Consider the following 22208-nt stretch of genomic DNA (forward strand, 5'->3'; position numbering starts at 1 on the left):
GAGGGAGGTAGTATGGGGGAGAGAGAGAATGGGGGGAGAGAGAGAGAGTGGGGAAGAAAGTGTGGGGGGGGAGAGCGGGTGGGGAGAGGGATGGGGGACAAAAAGAGGGATTATCCATGTTTCCTTCTCAACCCATTTTCCTGCCTTCTCCATTGACCATTGACACTCCTGCTATTCAAGAACCAGTCAATCTCCGCTTTATAAATCCCCATTGACTTGGCTTCCAAAGCCGTCTGTGGCAATGAATCCCACAGATTCACCACCCTCTGACTAAAGAAATTCCTCCTATCTCCATTGCAAAGGTACTATCCTTTTATTCTGAGGCTGTGCCCTCTGGTCCTAGACTCTCCCACTAGTGAAACATCCTCTCCACATCCACTCTATCCAGGCCTTTCATTATTTGTGTGTTGCACTCTCAGAAGTTACAAACGTCAAATACAGTTGCATGTATTTTGGTAATGAATTTCTAAAATTGATCACAATTGTTACATGTCTTATAGAAACGTATACAATTATAAAAGGACTGGACAAGTTGGATGCAGAAAAAAATGTTCCCAATGTTGGGGGAGTCCAGAATCAGGGGCCACACAGTCTAAGAATAAAGGGGAAGAACATATAAAACTCTGGTGGGAAAGAACGTTTTCACCCAGAGAGTTGTGAATTTGTGGAATTCTCTGCCACAGAAGGCTGTGGAGACCAATTCACGGGATGAATTCAAAAGAAAGTTAGATAGAGCTCTTGGGACTAGTGGAATCAAGGGATATGGGGAGAAGGCAGGCACGGGTTACTGATTGTGGATGATCAGCTATGATCGCAATGAATGGCGGTGCTGGTTCGAAGGGCCAAATGGCCTCCTCCTGCACCTATTTTCTATGTTTCTGTGTCATTGCAACCTTAGTACTTCATGTGTTGACAAGCGTGCTAAATGTCTACTTCACCACCCTGTCTACCTGTGTTGTCACTTTTAGAGAACCACTCACTTCCCAGCTGTTTATCTCTCGTTCCATCTGTTCCCTTAGTTTCTGTTAGCAGTTAGCCCAGTTTCTTCCCAGCTGTTGTCAGGCAACTGAACCGTCCTCTCACCAACAGAGGGGTCCTGAACTACGACAGGACACCACTCAATGAAAACAGAGAGCTTTGTGACAACTTAATTCGCTGCGTTAAGCTTGATGAATGAACGGATGAATGCTTTATTGTCACGTGACAAGTCACAGTGCAATTCTTTGTTTTTTATACCCAAGGTATGCAAAGTGTCGCCACGTAAAGGGCGGCGACTAGGGCGGCCAACTATCTCAGTCCCAAATAAGGGACAAGATGACGTCATCGCCCCGCGCCCCACGTGCCCTCACCCACGTGCTCCCGCTCCACCACTGGCGGCCGCCCGAGCCGGGAGGCGGGTTGCTAGGCAACCTCTGTCAGGAGGAGCCTGGGCCTCCGGGCCTAATACAGGACAAGGGCGGTCCGTAAGGGACAAACCAATTTAGCTCAAAATACGGGATGTCCCGGCTAACACGGGACAGTTGGCGACCCCCAGTGCCGACAAAGTTACAAAATACCCCTCACCGGGTCCTCCTTTGTTCCCACCCCCCCCACCCCCCACCTCACGTCGGTTACCCCCCCCCACCCCCACCTCACGTCGGTTCCCCCCCCCCCCCACCCCCACCTCACGTCGGTTCCCCCCGCCACGCAGGGTTCTCCTTTGATGATACAGATTACAAAATTTAGTTTAGTTTAGCATAGAGACACAGCATAAAAATAGGCTCTTCGGCCCATGGAGTCAATGTCGACCAGCGAACACCCGATATGTCTGAAGAAGGGTCTCGACCCGAAACGTCGCCCGTTCCGTCTCTCCAGAGACGCTGCCTGTCCCGCTGAGTTACTCCAGCTTTTTGTGCCCAACCCCGTACACTAGTTCTATCCTACACACTCGGGACAATTTACAGAAGCCAATTAACCTACAAACCTGCACGCCTTTGTAGTGTGGGAGGAAACCTGGAGCATCCGGAGAAAACCCACGCAGGTCACGGGGAGAACGTGTAAACGCCACCCACAGTCAGCACCCGTAGTCAGGATCGAACCTGGGACTCCAGTGCTGTGAGGCAGCAGCTCTACCGCTGCGCCATCGTTCCACCCCTCGAACTGCGTTGTGGCTTTGTAGTGGTTGAGGATGATGGAAGTGGCTGTGAGCTGATACAGCTAGGGTTGCCCATTGTCCCGTATTAGCCGGAAATCCCGCGTATTTTGGGCTAAATTGGTTTGTCCTGTACAAGACCGCCCTTGTCCCGTATCAGGCCTGGAGGGCGCTGTAGGCCCGGACAGTGTAGGCCCGGACAGTGTAGGCCCGGACAGTGTAGGCCCGGACAGTGTAGGCCCGGACACTCTAGGTTAGGACACTGTAGGCCCGGACAGTGTAGGCCCGGACAGTGTAGGTCCGGACAGGGAAGGCCCAGAGGCCCAGGCGCCACCTAATGGAGGTTGCGTAGCAACCCGCCTCCCGGCCCGGGCGGCCGCCATTGGTGGAGCGGGCGCACGTGGCCGCTGGCTGGGGTGAGGTCACGTGGGGCGTGGGGCGTGGGGCAGTGACTTCACCTGGTCCCTTAGTTGGGAGTGAGATAGTTGGCAACCCCAGACACAACTCATAGATCTTCATTTTCACTAAGTTAAAGATGCAGTGCGCGGCAAGCTAGCAGCTCTACCGCTGCGCCACCGTGCCACCCTTGTGCGCCCTTTATGTTTGGATAGTGTAATTAAATGTTTTGTATTGGTAATTAAGCTATTGATGCCAGTGACTCTGAATAAAATGTGGCTCTAAAAGTGATGGTGTGATAAGATTGTGTGCTTTATTACATACTGACTTGGAACATGCCTGTTTAAATGTGGCTTGGCTTGGGATATATACAGCCAGGCTCTCACTCTCATCTTTATACTGTGTGGGAAGGAACTGCAGATGCCGGTTTAAACCAAAGATAGACACAAAATGCTGGAGTAACTCAGCGGGACAGGCAGCATCTCTGGAGAGAAGGAACGGGTGACGTTTTCGGGTCGAGACCCTTCCTCAGACTGAAAGTCACGGGAAAAGGGAAATGAGAGATATAGACGATGATGTGGAGAGATAAAGAATAATGGATGAAAGACATGCAAAAAAGTAACGATGATAAAGGAGACAGGCCATTGTTGGCTGTTTGCTGGGTGAGAACGAGAAGCTGGTGTGACCTGGGTGGGGGAGGGGTGGAGAGAGAGGCATTGCAGTAGTTACTGAAGTTAGAGAAATCAATGTTCATACCACAGGGATATCTTGATTTAATTTAGTAGAATGGCCTGATGATGGCGATAAATGTAACTGGCTCATTGATCCGATGGATCAGTCAGGTTGGAAGTGCAAGAATGAAATTTCTATCTGCCAACCTGGCTATTCTTCTTCCATCAAGCCTTTCTGAAATCATCCGACCACTATCTACTTCACTGGAGACCCTCGGACTATCTTTGATCGGACTTTATTGGCTTTATCTTGCACTAAACGTTATTCCTTTAGAAACATAGAAACATAGAAAATAGGTGCAGGAGGAGGCCATTTGGCCCTTCGAGCCAGCACCGCCATTCATTGTGATCATGGCTGATCATCCACCATCAGTAACCTGTGCCCAACTTCTCCCCATATCCCTTGATTCCGCTAGCCCCTAGAGCTCTATCTAACACTCGGTGGGCCGAAAGGGCCTGTTTCCGTGCTGTATCTCTAAACTAAACTAAAAAAACTAACGACTGTTGGGACAGTCCGTCCTCTGTAACCTATATCCGTTATAAAGAGGCCCGTAATAATGAGGAGGCACTGCTTATGTAAAATGAGAGGCATAAATAGAGCAGACAGTCAGAAGAAGCCTTTCCCACAGGATGAAATATCAAAGACGAGAGGGCACAGCTTTAATGTGGGAAGGACAAAGTTTAAAGGAGATGTGTGGGGCAAGTTATTTTTTTTTTACACAGAGGGTGGTGGGCTCCTGGAACACGCTGCCAGGGGTGGTGGACGCTGCCAACTGTCCCGTATTAGCCGGGACATCCCGTATATTGGGCTAAATTAGTTTGTCCCGTACGGGACCCCCCCTTGTCCCGTATTAGTCCCGGGGGGCGCGGTAGGCCCGGACACTGTAGGCCCGAGACCTGGGCGCCGCCTAACGGAGGTTGCATAGCAAACCGCCTCCCGGCCTAGGCGGCCGCCATTGTTGGAGCGGGAGCACGTGGCCGCTGGGTGGGTGAGGTCACGTGGGGCACGGGGCGGTGACGTCACCTTTTGTCCCTTATTTGGGAGTGAGAAAGTTGGCAACCCTAGTGGTGGTGGAGGCAGATACGATAGTGGTGTTAGGCTTTTAGGTAGGCACATGAATATGCAGGTAATGGAGGGATATGGATTATGTGCAGGCAGATTTACCTATCTTGGCATCATGTTTGGCACAGACATCATGTTCCTGTGCTGCACTGTTTTATGTTCGATATTAGTTGAATTATTTTGGTGCCAAATAGGATTGCTTTATGACTAAAAAATTGTCAAAATTGACTCCTTCTACTTCATCAGTAAATATGAAAATGGTACCAATCCATGATTATATATCCATCTACACCCCACGCAGCCTCGGCAAGGCCAGCAACACAATCAAGGACCAGTCGCACCCTGGCCACTCCCTCTTCTCCCCTCTCCCATCAGGCAAAAGGTACAGAAGTGTGAAACGCACACCTCCAGATTCAGGGACAGTTTCTTCCCAGCTGTTATCAGGCAACTGAACCATCCTACCACAACCAGAGAGAAGTCCTGACCTATCATTTAACTCATTGGAGAACTTCGGACTATCTTTGATCGGACTTTACTGGCTTGCACTAAATATTATTCATGTTATTCCTTTTACCCTGTATCTGTGCACTGTGGATGGGTCGATTGTAATCATGTATTATCTTTCTGCTGAGGATGGACACAAAATGTTGGAGTAACTCAGCGAGACAGGTGGCATCTCTGCAGAGAAGGAATGGGTGACGTTTCGGGTCGAGACCTTACTTCAGACCCGAGTCTCGACCCGAAACGTCACCCATTCCTTGTCTCCAGAGATGCCGCCTGTCTCGCTGAGTTACTCCACCATTTTGTGCCTATCTTCAGTGTAAACCAGCATGCTGGTACAATTCGAAGGTATTTATTCACAAAATGCTGGAGTAACTCAGTAGGTCAGGCAGCATCTCAGGAGAGAAGGAATGGGCGACGTTTCGGGTCGAGACCCTTCTTCAGACTGATCAGACTGAAGAAGGGTCTCGACCCGAAACGTCGCCCATTCTTTCTCTCCAGAGATGCTGCCTGACCTGCTGAGTTACTCCAGCGTTTTGTGAATAAATACCTTCTTTGTTTTAATAACATTATTGTTTTGTCTCTTAGATAAAAAGTACTTTCTTTCTCCAAGGAAAAGTTCGCGAACAGAAAACAGGTTTATATTTTTACACTCTAAGTGATTTCAAAAGGATGAAAAGATGTCGGGATGACAAGTTTCCGAAACCATTGGAACAGAGGCTTTGAACACACAATGGACATCGGGAAATTGTGAAGGCTGATTGTTGATGGTTAAAAAAAGAGCCTGCCCATTATTTCTCAAAGAACCGGAGATAAAGCTGTATAATTTTGCCATTACTCTGCAATGCTGTGTTAAGGTGCTGTGTGGAGAAGAAAGCAAGCTAAATAGAATTACAGTTGAGCAAACATATTCCACAGGCCTCTAAGAAATTGATGAGATTGAAGTCGGGTGGAATGTCTTGTCAGCAAGAAGTCAGAGTTACACTTTAGTTAAAACAGGGGAACTTTTTAGTTTAGTTTAGAGAGACAGCGCGGAAACAGGCCCCTTCGGCCCACCGGGTCCGCGCCGACCAGCGACCCCCCGCACACTAACACTATCCTACACCCACTAGGGACAATCTTTACACTTACCAAGCCAATTAACCTACAAACCTGTACGTCTTTGGAGTGTGGGAGGAAACCCAAGATCTCGGAGAAAACCCACGCAGGTCACGGGGAGAACGTACAAACTCCATACAGACGGCACCCGTAGTCGGGATCGAACCCAGGTCTCCGGCGCTGCATTCGCTGTAAGGCAGCAACTCTACCGCTGCGCCACCGTGACCGCCCCACGTGAAACTTTGAGACAGACAATCCTTAAGCTGTGGATGGAGGTGAGGTGAGGTGTACTTCCAGACTTTATATATTAGCGGGTTCTTACATTGAGCAATCTTGAAGGCGCTCTGCAAAGAACAGCTATGAAGGATTTTAGTTTAGTTTAGTTTAGTTTAGAGATACAGCGTGGAAACAGGCGCTTCGACCCACCGAGTCCGCGCCGCCCAGCGATCCACGCACACTAACACTATCCTGCACACACTAGGGTCAATTTACAATTTTACCGAAGCCAATTAATCTGCACACCTGTACGTCTTTGGAGTGTGGGAGGAAACCAGAGCCGGAGAAAACCCACGCGGGGTTTTACAGTATTAGAGCGTTACACTTGCAGAAAAAGTGCAGATTAAAAAAGTGCAAGGACTGTAATGAGGTAGGTTGGAAGATGCGGACTACACAGCATACAGCATGGAATCAGGCTAATCGGCCCAACTTGCCCATGCCGGCCAAAATGTCCCAGCTACCTTAGTCCCACCTGCCTGCGTTTGGCCCATATCCCTCTAAACCTGTCCTATCCATGCACCTGTCCAACTATTTCTTGAACGTTGCGATAGTCCCTGCCTCAATTACCTCCACTGACAGCTCGTTCCATACACCCACCACCCTTTGTGTGATGGGGAGAACGTACAAGCTCCATACAGACAGCACCCGGTATGGAGGATCGAACCCAGGTCTCTGGCGCTGGAAAGCAGCAACTCTACCGCTGCACCACCGTGCCGCCCCACGAAGAAGATACAAAAACCTGAAAGCACGTGCTGCCAAATTCAAGATCTTGGTGAAGTTCAAGGTCTTCTTCCTTTCCAATTTAACTTGGGGTCATGTTGGGCTTAGATATCGGGGGCTGTATGGTCAGCTCCTGGTCTGTACTGAAGGCAGACACAAAATGCTGGAGTAACTCCGCGGGACAGGCACCATCTCTGGATAGAAGGACTGGTCTTCTCTCCAGAGATGCTGCCTGACCCGCTGAGTTACACCAGCATTTTGTTTAGTTTAGTTTAGTTTAGTTTAGTTTAATTTAGTTTAGTTTAGAAATACAGCGCGGAAACAGGCCCTTTCAGTCCACCGGGTCCGCGCCGACCAGCGATCCCCGCACACTAACGCTATCCTATACCCACTAAGGACAATTTTTACATTTACCAAGCCAATTAACCTACAAACCTGTACGTCTTTGGAGTGTGGGAGGAAACCGAAGATCTCGGAGAAAACCCACGCAGGTCACGGGGAGAACGTACAAACTCCGTACAGACAGCGCCCGTAGTCGGGATTGAACCCGGGTTTCCGGCGCTGCATTTTCTGTAAGGCAGCAACACTACCGCTCGACCTTGTGCCTTGTGTCTGTCTTCAATGTAAAGCAGCATCTGCAGTTCCTTCCTACACATTTCTCCTCCTCGGTACTGCCCTGTATTCCAGACCACACACACATAACTCAACGCACTGCAGCAACGCTAGCTAACATTCCCCAAATCAATTGGTACAATAAGCCTTCTCCCAAACCAATCTCCCCGGCACTGAGATTCTAATTGCAGTCCGCCAAGTCCATTACGAACACGCCCGACAGCAAACTCCCAAAACACCCACTCCACTCCCAGCTCTGTCAGGTGAAAAGATTTCCTGCCGGGCAGAGAGAACGTCTCAAGAACATTCTCAAAGTCTCCTTGAAGAAAATGTAGGGCGGCGCGGCGGTAGAGTTGCCGCCTCACAGCGCCAGGGACCCGGGTTCCATCCCGACTAAGGGGGCTGTCTGTACGGAGTTTGTACGTTCTCCCCGTGACCTGCGTGGGTTTTCTCCGATATCTCCGGGTTCCTCCCGCACTCCAAAGACGTGCAGGTTTGTAGGTCAATTGATTTTGGTATAAATGTAAAAATTGTCCCTAGTGTGTATGGTATAGTGTTCGTGTGCGGGGATCGCTGGTCGGTGTGGAATCGGTGGGCCGAAGGGCCTGTTTCCATGCTGTATCACTAAATTAAACTAAATTCAATGGCACATGGGAATTTCTGGCATGCGCGTGCTCAGTATGGAGAAGATGTACTGAGCATGGAGCTCTAACTAAAGTAAACTAAATCTGGAAATAGCCACAAAACGCTGGAGTAACTCAGCGGGACGGGCAGCATCTCTGGAGAGCAGGAACGGGTGACGTTTCGGGTCGAGCCTTGTCAGAGAGAGGTGGAGAACTTCTTCAAAGTAGTCCGACCTCCTGGGGTTTGCGCAGTGGAGCAGACGAAATGTGTGGGAAGGATCCGTAGATGCTGGTTTACCCCAAAGGTAGACACAAAATGCTGTAGAAGGAATGGGTTCCTTCCTACACATACTAAGATGAGATCATTGTTAGCTGGGAGAAAGTTACAAGAGATAAACAGAGATAAAATGTCGTTTTATGTAGAAAATGTAGAAGAACTCATATTCTGCCCTAGATCTCCTCCATTGTCAGAGTGAGGTTAAACGCAGATTGGTGGAACAGCATCTTATATTTCCCTTGGGAAGCTTACACATCAGTGGTATGAATATTGATTTCTCTAACTTCAAGTAGCCCTGGCATTCCCTCTCTCTCCATCCCTCCCTCACCAAAGTCACACCAGCTTCTCGTTAACAAAGAGCTAACAATGGCCTGTTTTCTTTATCATCGTTACTTTTTTGCACATCTTTCATTCATTGTTCTACATCTCTCTACATCATCGTCGATACCACTCGTTTCCCTTATCCCTGACTAGTCTGAAGAAGGGTCTGGACCCAAAACGTCACCCGTTCCTTCTTTCCAGAGATGCTGCCTGTCCCGCTGAGTTACTCCAGCTTTTTGTGCCTATCTAAGAATTTAATCGTTCCATTTTTGGTACATATGACTTTTTAGATTTAGAGATACAGCGCGGAAACAGGCCTTTCGGCCCACCGGGTCCGCGCCGCCCAGCGATCCCCGCACATTAACACCATCCTACACCCACGAGGGACAATTTTTACATTTACCCAGTCAATTAACCTACAAACCTGTACGTCTTTGGACAATTGAAGACTCTTGATTCCTCTACATTCATCCAACTTTGGTAAATAATATTTTCTGCTCATTTAGTACGGAAGCACTGACAGTTTAATAACTAGAATTTTCACAGCGCATTTGTCTTTCTTAAAAGGTAAAGCAATATTTAGAATACAAAATGGCGGCACGGTGGCGCAGTGGTAGAGTTGCTGCCTTACAGCGAATGCAGCGCCAGAGATCCGGGTTCGATCCCGACTACGGGTGCTGTCTGTACGGAGTTTGTCCCAGTGACCTGCGTGGGTTTTCTCCGGAGATCTTCGGTTTCCTCCCACACTCCAAAGACGTACAGGTATGTAGGTTAATTGGCTCGGTAAATGTAAAAATTGTCCATAGTGGGTGTAGGATGGTGTTAGTGTGCGGGGATCGCTGGTCGGCACGGACCCGGTGGGCCGAAAGGGCCCGTTTCTGCGCTGTATCTATAAACTAAAAAGCAGATGTGCGGATAGACACACAACCTTGAGTAACTCAGCGGGTCAGGCAGCATCTCTGGAGAAAAGAAATAGGTGACGTTTCGGGTCGAGACCCTTCTTCAGACTTCAGGTTTGTAGGTTAATTGGCTTTGGTAGAAATTGTAAACATTGTCCCTCGTGTGTGTAGGATAGGACAGGTGGCAGAGGTTAAGGGGAGAAGGCAGGAGAATGGGGTTGGGAGGGAGAGGTAGATCAGCCATGATTGCATGGTGGAGTAGACTTGATGGGCCAAATGGCCATAATTCCTATCACTAATGAACTTATGACTCGCTGAGTTACTCCAGCATTTTTGTGTCTATCTTCGGTGTAAGCCAGCATCTGCAGTTCCTCCCTGCACATATTGAAACTCCCGTATATATCCGCTGTCTGGGAGATTATTGCGGTAAATGGAAAAACCTTTCCACCAGCCTTTCATAGAGTTCAAGAATGTACGACTGCCTCCACATTAGCTTCAGTCTTTAGAAGAAAAATCAGGTTTATAAAATACCAAGTGGACCCGTTGGGCCCAAACCTCTCCTGCTTTGGTGCACTACCCTGTCCTTTTCCCCTCCCCTCTCTCAACCCCCCCTCCCCTCCACTCTCCCCCCTTCCCCCTCCTCCCCTCCCTCGTTCACCCCCCTACCCTCCCCCTCTTCCCCCCCCCCACTCCATCCCACACAACCCCCCCCCCCCCCCATCCTCCCTCCTTCACCCTCCCTCCACCCCTCGCCCTCCCTCCCTAGGAGACAGATTTAAACTTTAAAATGTGAATGCCTTGAAAAATATAACACCGATTTCAATAAAACCACTTGCATTATCACTAAAGTGATGATGGTGAGTGAGGTGGGCCTAAAATTGCCACGCTAGCGTGTACCGTTTTGGCTGATGTTCGATCACAAACAAACAAACAGACGAGAGTTTTAGCATATAGAAACCAAGCGCAGGCTCGGCGATCGCTTCGCTCAACACCTGCGCTCGGTCCGCATTGACCAATCTGATCTCCCGGAGACCGAGCACATCAACTCCCCCTCCCATTCCCAGTCTGACCTTTCTGTCATGGGCCTCCTCCAGTGCCATAGTGAGGCCCACCGGAAATTGGAGGAACAGCACTTCATATTTTGCTTGGGCAGCTTGCAGCCCAGTGGTATGAACATCGACTTCTCCAACTTTAGGTAGTTCCTCTGTCCCTCTCTTCCCCTCCCCCTTCCCAGATCTCCCTCTATCTTCCCGTCTCCACCTATATCCTTCCTTTGTCCCGCCCCCCCGACATCAGTCTGAAGAAGGGTCTCGACCCGAAACGTCACCCATTCCTTCTCTCCCGAGATGCTGCCTGACCTGCTGAGTTACTCCAGCATTTTGTGAATAAATACCTTCAGCATATAGATAAAGGCCCATCTGGTGATACGGGCGGCTGCCTCCTGAGCCGGAGATGAAAGCACGAGGCAATGGACAATACATGAAGGATGAGGCTCCATTATCAAGTCAACAGGACACTCCAGGGTACTGCACAGCCAGCACCCATGTCTTACGATTTCCCCCATTCCCCAGGGATGTCATGGGAGATATTCCCTGTGGCTAAGTGTCCAGATTCTCCATTCTTCTGAGACCATTCTTCAGATGAGGGGACTGCACTGGGCAGGGTAGGGCAGGCTTCCTTGGTTTACGCTTGCCACTCATGAATTATCCCATTGTCTCACTTAGATTCCAACTTTGGCCAGAAAAACGTTGTACTCACGTGATATCGTACCTCCAATGCTCTCATCTCTTCATCCTGCCGACACGTTTTGTGCAGTAACTCTGTTAAAGAACAATATTGAAACACATTTCAATGTAGGAATACAGTAATCTACCGTGGGCGGCCACGGTGGCACAGTGGTAGAGCTGCCGCCTTACAGCGAATGCAGCGCCGGAGACAATAGACAATAGACAATAGGTGCAGGAGGAGGCCATTCCGCCCTTCGAGCAAGCACCGCCATTCACTGTGATCATGGCTGATCATTCTCAATCAGTACCCCGTTCCTGCCTTCTCCCCATACCCCCTGACTCCGCTATCCTTAAGAGCTCTATCTAGCTCTCTCTTGAATGCATTCAGAGAACTGGCCTCCACTGCCTTCTGAGGCAGAGAATTCCACAGATTCACAACTCTCTGACCGAAAAAGTTTTTCCTCATCTCCGTTCTAAATGGCCTGCCCCTTATTCTTAAACTGTGGCCCCTGGTTCTGGACTCCCCCAACATTAGGAACATGTTTCCTGCCTCTAACGTGTCCAACCCCTTAATAATCTTATACGTTTCGATAAGATCCCCTCTCATCCTTCTAAATTCCAGACCCCGGAGACCCGGGATCGATCCCGACTACGGGTGCATGCTTGTACAGAGTTTGTACGTTCTCCCCGTGACCTGCTGGTCGGCGTGGACTCGGTGGGCTGAAGGGCCAGTTTCCGCGCTGTATCTCTAAACTAAAGGATAGTGTTAATGTGCGAAGGTCGGGGGCCGCAGGTCGGCGCCAACTGGGTGGGCCGAGGAGGCAGTTTCCATGCTGTATCTCTGAACTTAACTAAACTTAAGAGACTTTAAAGATCGGCACATGGATAAGCAAGGAATGCAGGGATGTCGATCAGATGAAGGCATCGGATTTTGAGAAACAATATGGTGGTATTTAAATACACCCTGTGTCAGTGAGATTGAAAATGTTGCAGATGGACACAAAACGCTGGAGTAACTCAGCGGGTCGGGCAGCATCTCTGGAGGAAAGGAACAGGTGATGTTTCGGGTCGATAAGTCTGATGAAGGGTCTCGACCCGAAACGTCACCCATTCCTTTGGGTCACCCATTCGTGCGGCACGGTGGCGCAGTGGTAGAGTTGCTGCCTTACAGCGAATGCAGCGCCGGAGACTCAGGTTCGATCCTGACTACGGCCGCCGTCTGTACGGAGTTTGTACGTTCTCCCCGTGACCTGCGTGGGTTTTCTCCGAGACCTTCGGTTTCCTCCCACACTCCAAAGACGTACAGGTATGTAGGTTAATTGGCTGGGTAAAATGTTAAAATTGTCCCTAGTGTATGTAGAATAGTGTTAGTGTGCGGGGATCGCTGGTCGGCGCGGACTCGGTGAGCCGAAGGGCTTGTTTCCGCGCTGTATCTCTAAATCTAAAATCTAAAAATCTAAATTTAAATCTAAATCCTTTTCTCCAGAAATGCTGCCTGATTGTGGAATGTAGATGTGGAATTCTTGGCCAGAGACGGCCATGGAGGCCAAGTCAATGGATATTTTTAAGGCAGAGATAGATAGATTCTTGATTAGGATGGGTGCCAGGGGTTATGGGGAGAAGGCAGGAGAATGGGGTTCGGAGGAAGAGATAGATCAGCCATGATTGAATGGCGGAGTGGACTTGATGGGCTGAATGGCCCAATTCTGCCCCTATCGCCTATGAATTTATGACTCGCTGAGCTAGCATTTTGTGTCTATCTTCGGTGTAAGCCAGCATCTCCAGTTCCTTCCTGCACACATTGAAACTCCCATATATATCTGCTGTCTGAGGGGTTATTGCGGTAAATGGAAACATCTTTCCACCAGCCTTTCTTGTTGTTCAGGAATGTACCACTGCTCCAGATTGGATCCATTCGTTTAGAAGAAAAGCAGGTTTATAAAATATAAAAAGGTCCATCAGGCGAGCCGGAGATGAAAGCACAACGCGATGGACAATACAGGAAGGATGAGGCTCCATTATCAAGTCAACAGGACACTCCAGGGGGCCGCACAGCCAGCACATTACTGGTGAACTGCAGGCAGTGTTTATAGAAGCAACCGCACCAGCCAACAGCAACGCAATGAACGAACGCGGTATGATACCATGCGGTAGAACTTTATTTATCCCAGGAGGGACTTTGACCTGCCAACAGGCATAAAACACGCCGTCCTTTCCCGGAGAGAGGTGACATTTTGAAGGGGGCTTGCGGGAGGACACCTGCACCCTCGTGTTTTTGACCTTTCAAAGCTGCAAACTGCAGCCGGAACTGCAGCGGAAAGCAAAGGGTTTTAATGCCATTACAAAGGATTGATGATCAGTTATGCTGCTATTCTGCAGTCATGGCGTCCTAGAGTCACAGAGTGATACAGTGTGCAAACAGTCCCTTCATAGCGTCACAGAGTAAAACAGGGCGGAAACAGGCCCTTCATTGAGTCATAGAGTGATACAGTGGTAGAGTTAGCAGCACGGTGGCGCAGCGGTAGAGTTGCTGCCTTACAGCGAATGCAGCGCCAGAGACTCAGGTTCGATCCTGACTACGGGCGCCGTCTGTACGGAGTTTGTACGTTCTCCCCGTGACCTGCATGGGTTTTCTCCGAGATCTTCGGTTTCCTCCCACACTCCAAAGACGTACAGGTATGTAGGTTAATTGGCTGGGCAAATGTTAAAAATATAAAAAAATTGTCCCTAGTGTGTGTAGGATAGTGTTAATGTGCGGGGATCGCTGGGCGGCGCGGACCCAGTGGGCCGAAGGGCCTGTTTCCGCGCTGTATCTCTAAATTTAAAAAAAATCTAGTGTGCAAACAGGCCCTTCATAGACTCATAGAGTGATACAGTGTGGAAACAGGCCCAGAGTTACAGAGTGATACAGTGTGGAAACAGGCCCTTCATAGAGTCACAGAGCGATACAGCGTGGAAACAGGCCCTTCGGCCCAACTTGACAAGGAGTAACGATCAGGTGATGCCAGTTCAAATCTCATGATCGCACCTGGGGAAATTAAAAATCTGTTTCAAAATTTCAAAAAATTTATGGTATTGAATTGAACACGTTTTTTTTTAAAGCCCAGACTGTCCTTTAAGGAAGAAAGATTGGTGTTTTTCTGGATTATAAAACTGACGGTGCCTAGTTTGACGTTAAGTTAGAGTGGGACTGGAACTTACAACCTCTGATTGAAAGAGACTGCTTCTGCAGACTTGAGGCTATCAAGTAAATGACAAGGAATAGCCTTTAATACACTTTTAATATTTCCCCCAATAATTTCATTCTGTCTGGTAACTCAATGTCCCAGTACGATGGTAATTACTTTTTTTTCCTGTCCTTCTGTGAACTATTAGAGAAATAGTCATAGTGATACAGTGTGGAAACAGGCCCTTCGGCCCAACTTGCCCATGCCGGCTAACATGTCCCAGCTACACTAGTTCCACTTGCCTGCGCTTGGTTCATATCGCTCCAAACCTGTGCTTTCCATGTACCTGTCTCACTGTTTCTTAAACGTTGGGATAGTCCCAGCCTCAACTACCTCCTCTGGCAGCTCGTTCCATACACCCACCACCCTCTGTATGAAAAAGTTACCCCTCGGTTTCCTATTAAATCTTTTCCCCTTCACTTTCCTCTTTCCCCAGATCTACAGTGATCCGTCGTGCTGCAGCAAGTAAGAATTTCATTGTTCTATCTGGGACATTTGGAAAACGCTCTTGACGCTTAATCTTACGATCGCTCGAAGGACTTGGCGGACAAGACCTCCGGGAACGCAAGCACGTGTAGGTCCGGACAGTGTATGTCCGGACAGTGTAGACCTGGAGGCCCGGGCGCGGCCTAACAGAGTTTGCGTAGCAACCCGCCTCCCGGCCCGGGTGGCCGCCATTGGTGGAGCGGGAGCACGTGGCCGCTGGCTGGGTGAAGTCACGTGGGGCAGTGACGTCACCTTGTCCCTTATTTGGGAGTGAGATAGTTGGCAACCCTATCCTCGGGTAAGGTTAAAGCGTATTGAACAAGCGATTCCCACACAACTAGCATCCGACTGGCCAATACACTGTACAGTCCTTGGTAGAAGACCGAGGAGCAAGACTGCGGGATTAGTGGGACGTGAAGGACTGCCGCATACATTGTCTCGTTAGATGTCAGTTATGCAGCGTGGAAACGGGCCCTTCGACCCACCGACTCCCCGCCGACCAGCGATCACCCCCTCACACTACCACTATCCCACACCCTAGGGACAATGTACAATTAACAGACAAATTAACCGACAAACCTGCACATCTTTAGAGTGTGGGAGGAAACCGGAGCACCCGGACGAAACCCACGCGGTCACAGGGAGAACGTACAAACTCCGTACAGACAGCACCTGCGGGCCGGGTCTCTAGCGCTGTGAGGCGGCAACTCTACCGCTGCGCCACCGTGCCGCCCCACCAGTACTTTTACCGAAGACAGGCACAAAAAGCCGGAGTAACTCAGCGGGACGGGCAGCATCTCTGGAGAGAAGGAATGGGTGACGTTTCGGGTCGAGACCCTTCTTCAGATTGGTCCACTTTGACTGAACTGGATGCAAAAATTGAGTTTCACCGTACCTCGGTCAGTCAGTACGTGTAACAATAAAGTGCCACTGAACCATTGGAAGGGATTAAACCCGTCCACATCATTCTGCAACGAAGATCATCCCAGCTCCCCTCCAACACTTTCAACCTCTCTCAACCCTGTTCCAGTATCTAAAGGGGCTGCTCTTTGCCTTCTGGCTGGATTTCTCACCCACCACCCTCATCTTTGGACACCCTGTGTGTGGAGGAGAGGGTAGGGGGGCTGAAGATGTCCTGGTTGGGTTGATTTTTTTGATTTTAAAATATTTTCTTTAGATTTTAGAAATACAGCGCGGAAACAGGCCCTTCGGCCCACCCAGTCCGCGCTGCCCAGCGATCCCCGCACACTAACACTTTCCTACACACTAGGGACAATTTTAACATATTGCCCAGTCAATTAACCTACATACCTGCACGTCTTTGGAGTGTGGGAGGAAACCGAAGATCTCGGAGAAAACCCACGCAGGTCACGGGGAGAACGTACAACCTCCGTACAGACGGCGCCCGTAGTCGGGATCGAACCTGTCTCCGGCGCTGCATTCGCTGTAAGGCAGCAACTCTACCGCTGCGCCACCGTGCCGCTTCGGTGGCACGAGGTTGTTCCTGGGCCTGGCCAAGCTGGCCGTCCGCGAGCCACGGCGCCAGGCGGAAGAGGGCTCTTCCCGAGCCGGCTGCCTGCCCCGTGTCCGGGGTTACGTCCGTCCGCGCCCGGGTGGGGATAGAGAGGGACATAGTTGTACAGTAGTGATTTAGTATATTTGTACGAATTGTAACGTAGTTGTCTGAAAATGAGTGGCCAGATAACTTGGTGATTTTGTACTGTGGTGCTGGGTGTGTTACCAGGGTTTTGTTTGTATCGTGATCGTTATTAAATAAATTATTTTTGTTACAAAAAATTAACACTCTCAACCAGCTGGGTGAATTTGCTCTTGCTTAGCACGGACTTCTCGAGCTTCTGACTGATCAAAGGTACACCTATGGGCACCCACACAGGCCCAATCCACACGCGTATGTTTGTTGGTGATGTGAAACTGTTCCGGTGTCTCGAACCAGGGCTTTAGTTTAGTTTAGAGATACAGCGCGGAAACAGGCCCTTCAGCCCACTGAGTTCGCTCCGACCAGCGATCCCCGCACACCGACACTACCCAACACCCACTAGGGACAATTTTACGTTGATACCAATCCAATTAACAATAGACAATAGACAATAGGTGCAGGAGGAGGCCATTCAGCCCTTCGAGCCAGCACCGCCATTCAATGTGATCATAGCTGATCATTCTCAATCAGTACCCCGTTCCTGCCTCATTTGGTCATTTGGTCTCAACAACCGAGCATGTTTGTACCTGCAATTTACTAGATTGAGGCAATAGCTCCATTATGTCAACTTAAATGAATCATACAATCCTAATAATTATACCAAAGATAGATACAAAATCCTATAGTAACTCAGCGGGACAGGCAGCATCTCTGGAACGAAGGAATGGGTGACATTTCGGGTCGAGACCCTTCTTCAGACTTCTGAATTATAGTTTAGTTGAGTTAGTATAGTTAAGTATATTTAGTATAGCATATTTATTATAATTGAGATACAACGTGAAAACAGGCTCTTCGGCCCACCGAGACCATACTAGTTCTGTCCTACACACTGGGGACAGTTTGCAGAAGGCAATTAACCTACAAACCTGTATGTCGTTGGAGTGGGGGAGGAACCAGGAGCAGGCGGTCATGGGGAGAGCGTACCGACTCCGTACAGACGGCACCCGTGGTCAGGATCGAACCCGGGTCTCTAGCGCAGTGAGGCAGCAACTCTACCGCTGCACCACCGTGCCTCCTTATCTTTCACATAAATGCTGCAACGCTCTCTTCCTGAACTGCTCAGAAATAGGGATTATGTATCATAATAATCTCCGACAATTTGTCGCTAATTGTCCTGGTGATATTTCTTCTGCGCGTTTGAATCGCTCTCCTGGGAATAGGGTTCTGCAGATGTTTCCAGGACAATTTCCAGATGGTTCCAGCGCTGGCACGGTGGCGCAGCGGTAGAGTTGCTGCCTCACTGCGCTAGAGACCCGGGTTCCATCCTGACCACGGGTGCCGTCTGTACGGAGTCGGTGTGCTCTCCCCGTGACCGGCGTGGGTTTTCTCTGGTTGCTCCGGTTTCCTCCCACACTCCAAATCGTGTAGGTCCTTTGACTTGCGTAGGTTGTAAAATTGTCCTTAGTGTGTGTAGGTTAGTGTGCGGGGAGATCGCTGGGGTCGGTGCGGACTCGGTGGGACGGAGGGCCTGTTTCCAGGCTGCATCTTTAGACTAAACATAGAACTAGCATGTGAATGGGTGATCGCTGGTCGGCGCGGACTCAGTTGGATGAAGGGCCTGTTTCGGCGACTCTCAAGCAGTTAATGGCTCCCATCACCAGCACCTGCATCTCTCAGCCCTGTCTGTAACTCTGCTGCGTACCTGTCACAAAACCTACTTAAGGTGCAGCCACAGGATAAGCCTTCGGGGCTGAATTTATCATGTCGGCAACAAACCTTCCAATCTTGCAGCCGCGGTCATTACCACAGGCTGTAGCAACAATCAGATTCCTTCTCTCCAAGGAACATCTGCACACAGCTTTCTTTTTGGTCACCATTTCTACCCCTTTCCCAGTGTGGCTTGGAGTGACATCATCAGAACCCGTGTCTAGCAAGGAACTGCAGATGCTGGTTTACACTGAAGATAAGACACGACATGCTGGAGTAACTCAGCGGATCAGGCAGCATCTCTGGAGAAAAGGAATAGGTGACGGTTTCGGGTTGAGACCCTTCTTCAACCTCGAAACGTCACCTATTCCATTTCTCCAGTTTCGGTCTCCTACTTTGAAGAAGGACATCCTTGTGATTGAGGCAGTGCAGCGTAAATTCACCAGGTTAATCCCTGGGATGGCGGGACTGTCGTATGAGGAAAGATTGAAAAGACTGGGCTTGCATTCACTGGAGTTTAGAAGGATGAGAGGGGATCTTATAGAGACGTATAAAATTATTAAAGGACTGGACAAGCTAGATGCAGGAAAAATGTTCTCAATGTTGGGGGAGTCCAGAACCAGGGGCCACACAGTCTTAGAATCAAGGGGAGGCCATTTGAAACTGAGGTGAGAAGGAACTTTTTCACCCAGAGAGTTGTGAATTTGTGGAATTCTCCGCCACAGAGGGCAGTGGAAGCCAAATCACTGGATGTATTTAAGAGAGAGTTAGATAGAGCTCTGGGGGGCTAGTGGAATCAAGGGATATGGGGAGAAGTTGGGCACAGGTTACTGATTGTGGATGATCAGCCATGATCACAATGAGTGGCGGTGCTGGCTCGAAGGGCCAAATGGCCTCCTCCTACACCTATTTTCTATGTTTCCAGAGATGCTGCCTGGCCCACTGTGTTCCTCTTGCTTTGTGTTTCCATCCCAGAGAGGTCGGATAGGTAGCAACATCTTTGCACGTTCACCTACTTTAAAATGTATCCTTTCCCTGCCCTTGCCCCAAATCTCAGAGCCTGGTGAAGTCTTAACTGCTTTATCCTCTGAGGAATATTCTCGGATCCAGAGCGTTGGGATCAGGGAATAATTTCATCACATTACAACCTTGAAAATAATGCATGTGAAATGGGTTTTTCTCTAACGCTCAATATCCATCTGTCCCAGAAGAAAACCCACACAGACACATGACTTTATGCCAAATTACAGGAATAACATCTTCAGGTTTAAGGTAGTTTGGAGATAGAAACATAGAAAATAGGTGCAGGAGGAGGCTGCACGTCTTTGGAGTGTGGGAGGAAACCGAAGATCTCGGAGAAATCCCACGCAGGTCACGGGGAGAACGTACAAACTCCGTACAGACGGCACCCGCGGTCGGGATCGAACCCGGGTCTCTGGCGCTGTGAGGCAGCAACTCTACCGCTGCGCCACCGTGCCGCCCTGTTCTTCAGACTGGAAAAGATCAGTTAGATAGCTCTGTCTCTTTCTACAGAATGGTCTCTTTCTACAGAAATGGGAGAATTTATGTTCCCTCGTCCACTTCACCCCGCCCCCCCCCCCCCACCCCACCCCTCAACCACACCTCCACCCTCTGTGTGCTGCATAAGGGTAGTGGCCCCAGATCCTTGGCTTACACGTCCAGCTCTTATCCTGAAGTAAAAAGAGTCCGTGTAGAAAGGGATCGCAGATGCTGGTTTACACTGAAGATTGGCACAAAATGCTGGACTAGCTCAGCGGGTCAGGCAGCATCTCTGGAGAGAAGGAACAGGTGACGTTTCAGGTCGAGACCCTACCTCAGACTGAGAGTCAGGGGAGAGGGAGGCAAAGTGATATGGAAGGGTGGGGTGTGAAAACGAGAGATCAAAGAGGATGGAAGAAAATCAAGGAAAATGTAGAATAGATCATTCATTGCTAGCTAGGAGAAGGTGACAACGAAGCATACACGGATAAAATGTAATCAGGAAGACAGTCAGACTGGTCGGAGAACTAGGAAGGGGGAGGGATGGGAAGGGATGGAGAGAGAGGGAAAGCAAGGCTTACTAGTAGTTAGAGAAGTCAATGTTCATACCATTGGGGTGTCAGCTGCCCAAGAGAAATATGAAGTGCTGTTCCTCCAATTTGCGTTGGGCCTCACTCTGACAATGGAGGAGGCCCAGGACAGAAAGGTCAATGTGGGAATGGGAGGGGGAGTTGAAGTGATTAGCATCCGGGAGATCAGGTGGGTTAAGGCGGACTGAGCAGAGGTGTTCAGCGAAACAATCGCCGAGTCTGCGCTTGGTCCACACCTGGAACAGCGGATACAGAAGATGAGGTTGGAGGACAATAGACAATAGGTGCAGGAGGAGACCTTTCGGCCCTTCGAGCCAGCACCGCCATTCAATGTGATCATGGCTGATCATTCTCAATCAGTACCCCGTTCCTGCCTTCTCCCCATATCCCCTGACTCCGCTATCCTTAAGAGCTCCATCCAGCTCTCTCTTGAATGCATTCAGAGAGTTGGCCTCCACTGCCTTCTGAGGCAGAGAATTTGCACAGATTCACAACTCTCTGACTGAAAAAGTTTTTCCTCATCTATGTTCTAAACGGCCTACCCCTTATTCTTAAACTGTGGCCCCTGGTTCTGGACTCCCGCAACATTGGGAACATGTTTCCTGCCTCTAACGTGTCCAACCCCTTAATAATCTTATACGAGGAGGTGCAAGTGAACCTCTGCCTCACCTGGAAAGACTGTCGGGGTCCTTGGATGGAGTCGAGGGGGGAGGTAAAGGGACAGGTGTTGCATCTCCTGCGGTGGCAGGGGAAAGTGTTTGAGGGAGGGGGTGGTTTGGGTGGGAAGAGACGGGTGGACCAGGGAGTTGCAGAGGGAACGGTCTCTGCGGAAGGCGGAAAGGGGTGGAGAGGGGGAAGATGTGGCCAATGGTGGGATCCCGTTGGAGGTGGTGAAAATCTCGGAGGATTATGCGTCGTGTGCGACGGCTGATGGGGTGGAAGGTGAGGACTAGGGGGACTCTGTCCCTATTACGACTGGGGGGGGGGGGGGGGGAGCAAGAGCGGAGCTGCGGGATATCGAGGAGACCCTGGTGAGGGGCCTCATCTATTGTTGAAGGGGCCCCCCCCCCCCACTTCCCTAAAGAATGAGGACATCTCGGACGCCCTGGTATGGAACACCTCATCCTGGGCACAGACCCAGATCACTCTGGATTACAGGTCGAGCTATTCTCCTGAATTAAACAGAGTCTGGCTGGGCTGTCACAGCGATCGTTGAGTATGTGCGCCCAGTCTAATCTCCAATCCACAGCAGCAGCTAATGTACAGGGCACAGTGTGGGCATTGGAATGCAATGAGATCGGGCAGACGCAAAGCAAAGCCCATGACAATGGGAGACAGAAAAACCTCCACGCCTGCATCAATCCCTGTGGTGGAGGCGTCTAATGGCCTCCCTCGGCCTCATTAATTTTCCGTCTCGCTGAGCCTGGTGCCAGCTTCCGAGGCCCGATGCTTTCAGAGTGAATTGGCACGGCGATTCTGCCTCTCATCGCTTTTAATTTTTATATAGGAGTCAGCGTTCTCCTACTCTTTTGTCTTAGTTTAGTTTAGTTTGGAGATACAGCGTGGAAACAGGCCCTTTTATTGAAGGAGTGGAGGGCGGGGGTGGGGGGTGGGGGAGGGAGGTGTTTGTAGAAGGAGAAGGTGTTTGTAGAAGGAGGTGTAGAAG

General features: G+C 49.8%; 1 protein-coding gene across 1 annotated transcript in view; it reads right to left on the reverse strand.

Annotated features, from left to right (window-relative positions):
* cep128 (centrosomal protein 128) overlaps positions 1–22208 on the reverse strand; it is a 351185-nt gene that overhangs the window by 51863 nt on the left and 277114 nt on the right. The window contains exon 18 of the mRNA XM_078406913.1: positions 11407–11468. Within this exon, the coding sequence (XP_078263039.1) occupies positions 11407–11468 (62 nt within the window). The remainder of the gene's footprint in view (positions 1–11406; positions 11469–22208) is intronic.

Source organism: Rhinoraja longicauda, chromosome 10 (genome assembly GCF_053455715.1).
Source record: "Rhinoraja longicauda isolate Sanriku21f chromosome 10, sRhiLon1.1, whole genome shotgun sequence".
Classification (NCBI taxonomy): Eukaryota; Metazoa; Chordata; class Chondrichthyes; order Rajiformes; family Arhynchobatidae; genus Rhinoraja; species Rhinoraja longicauda.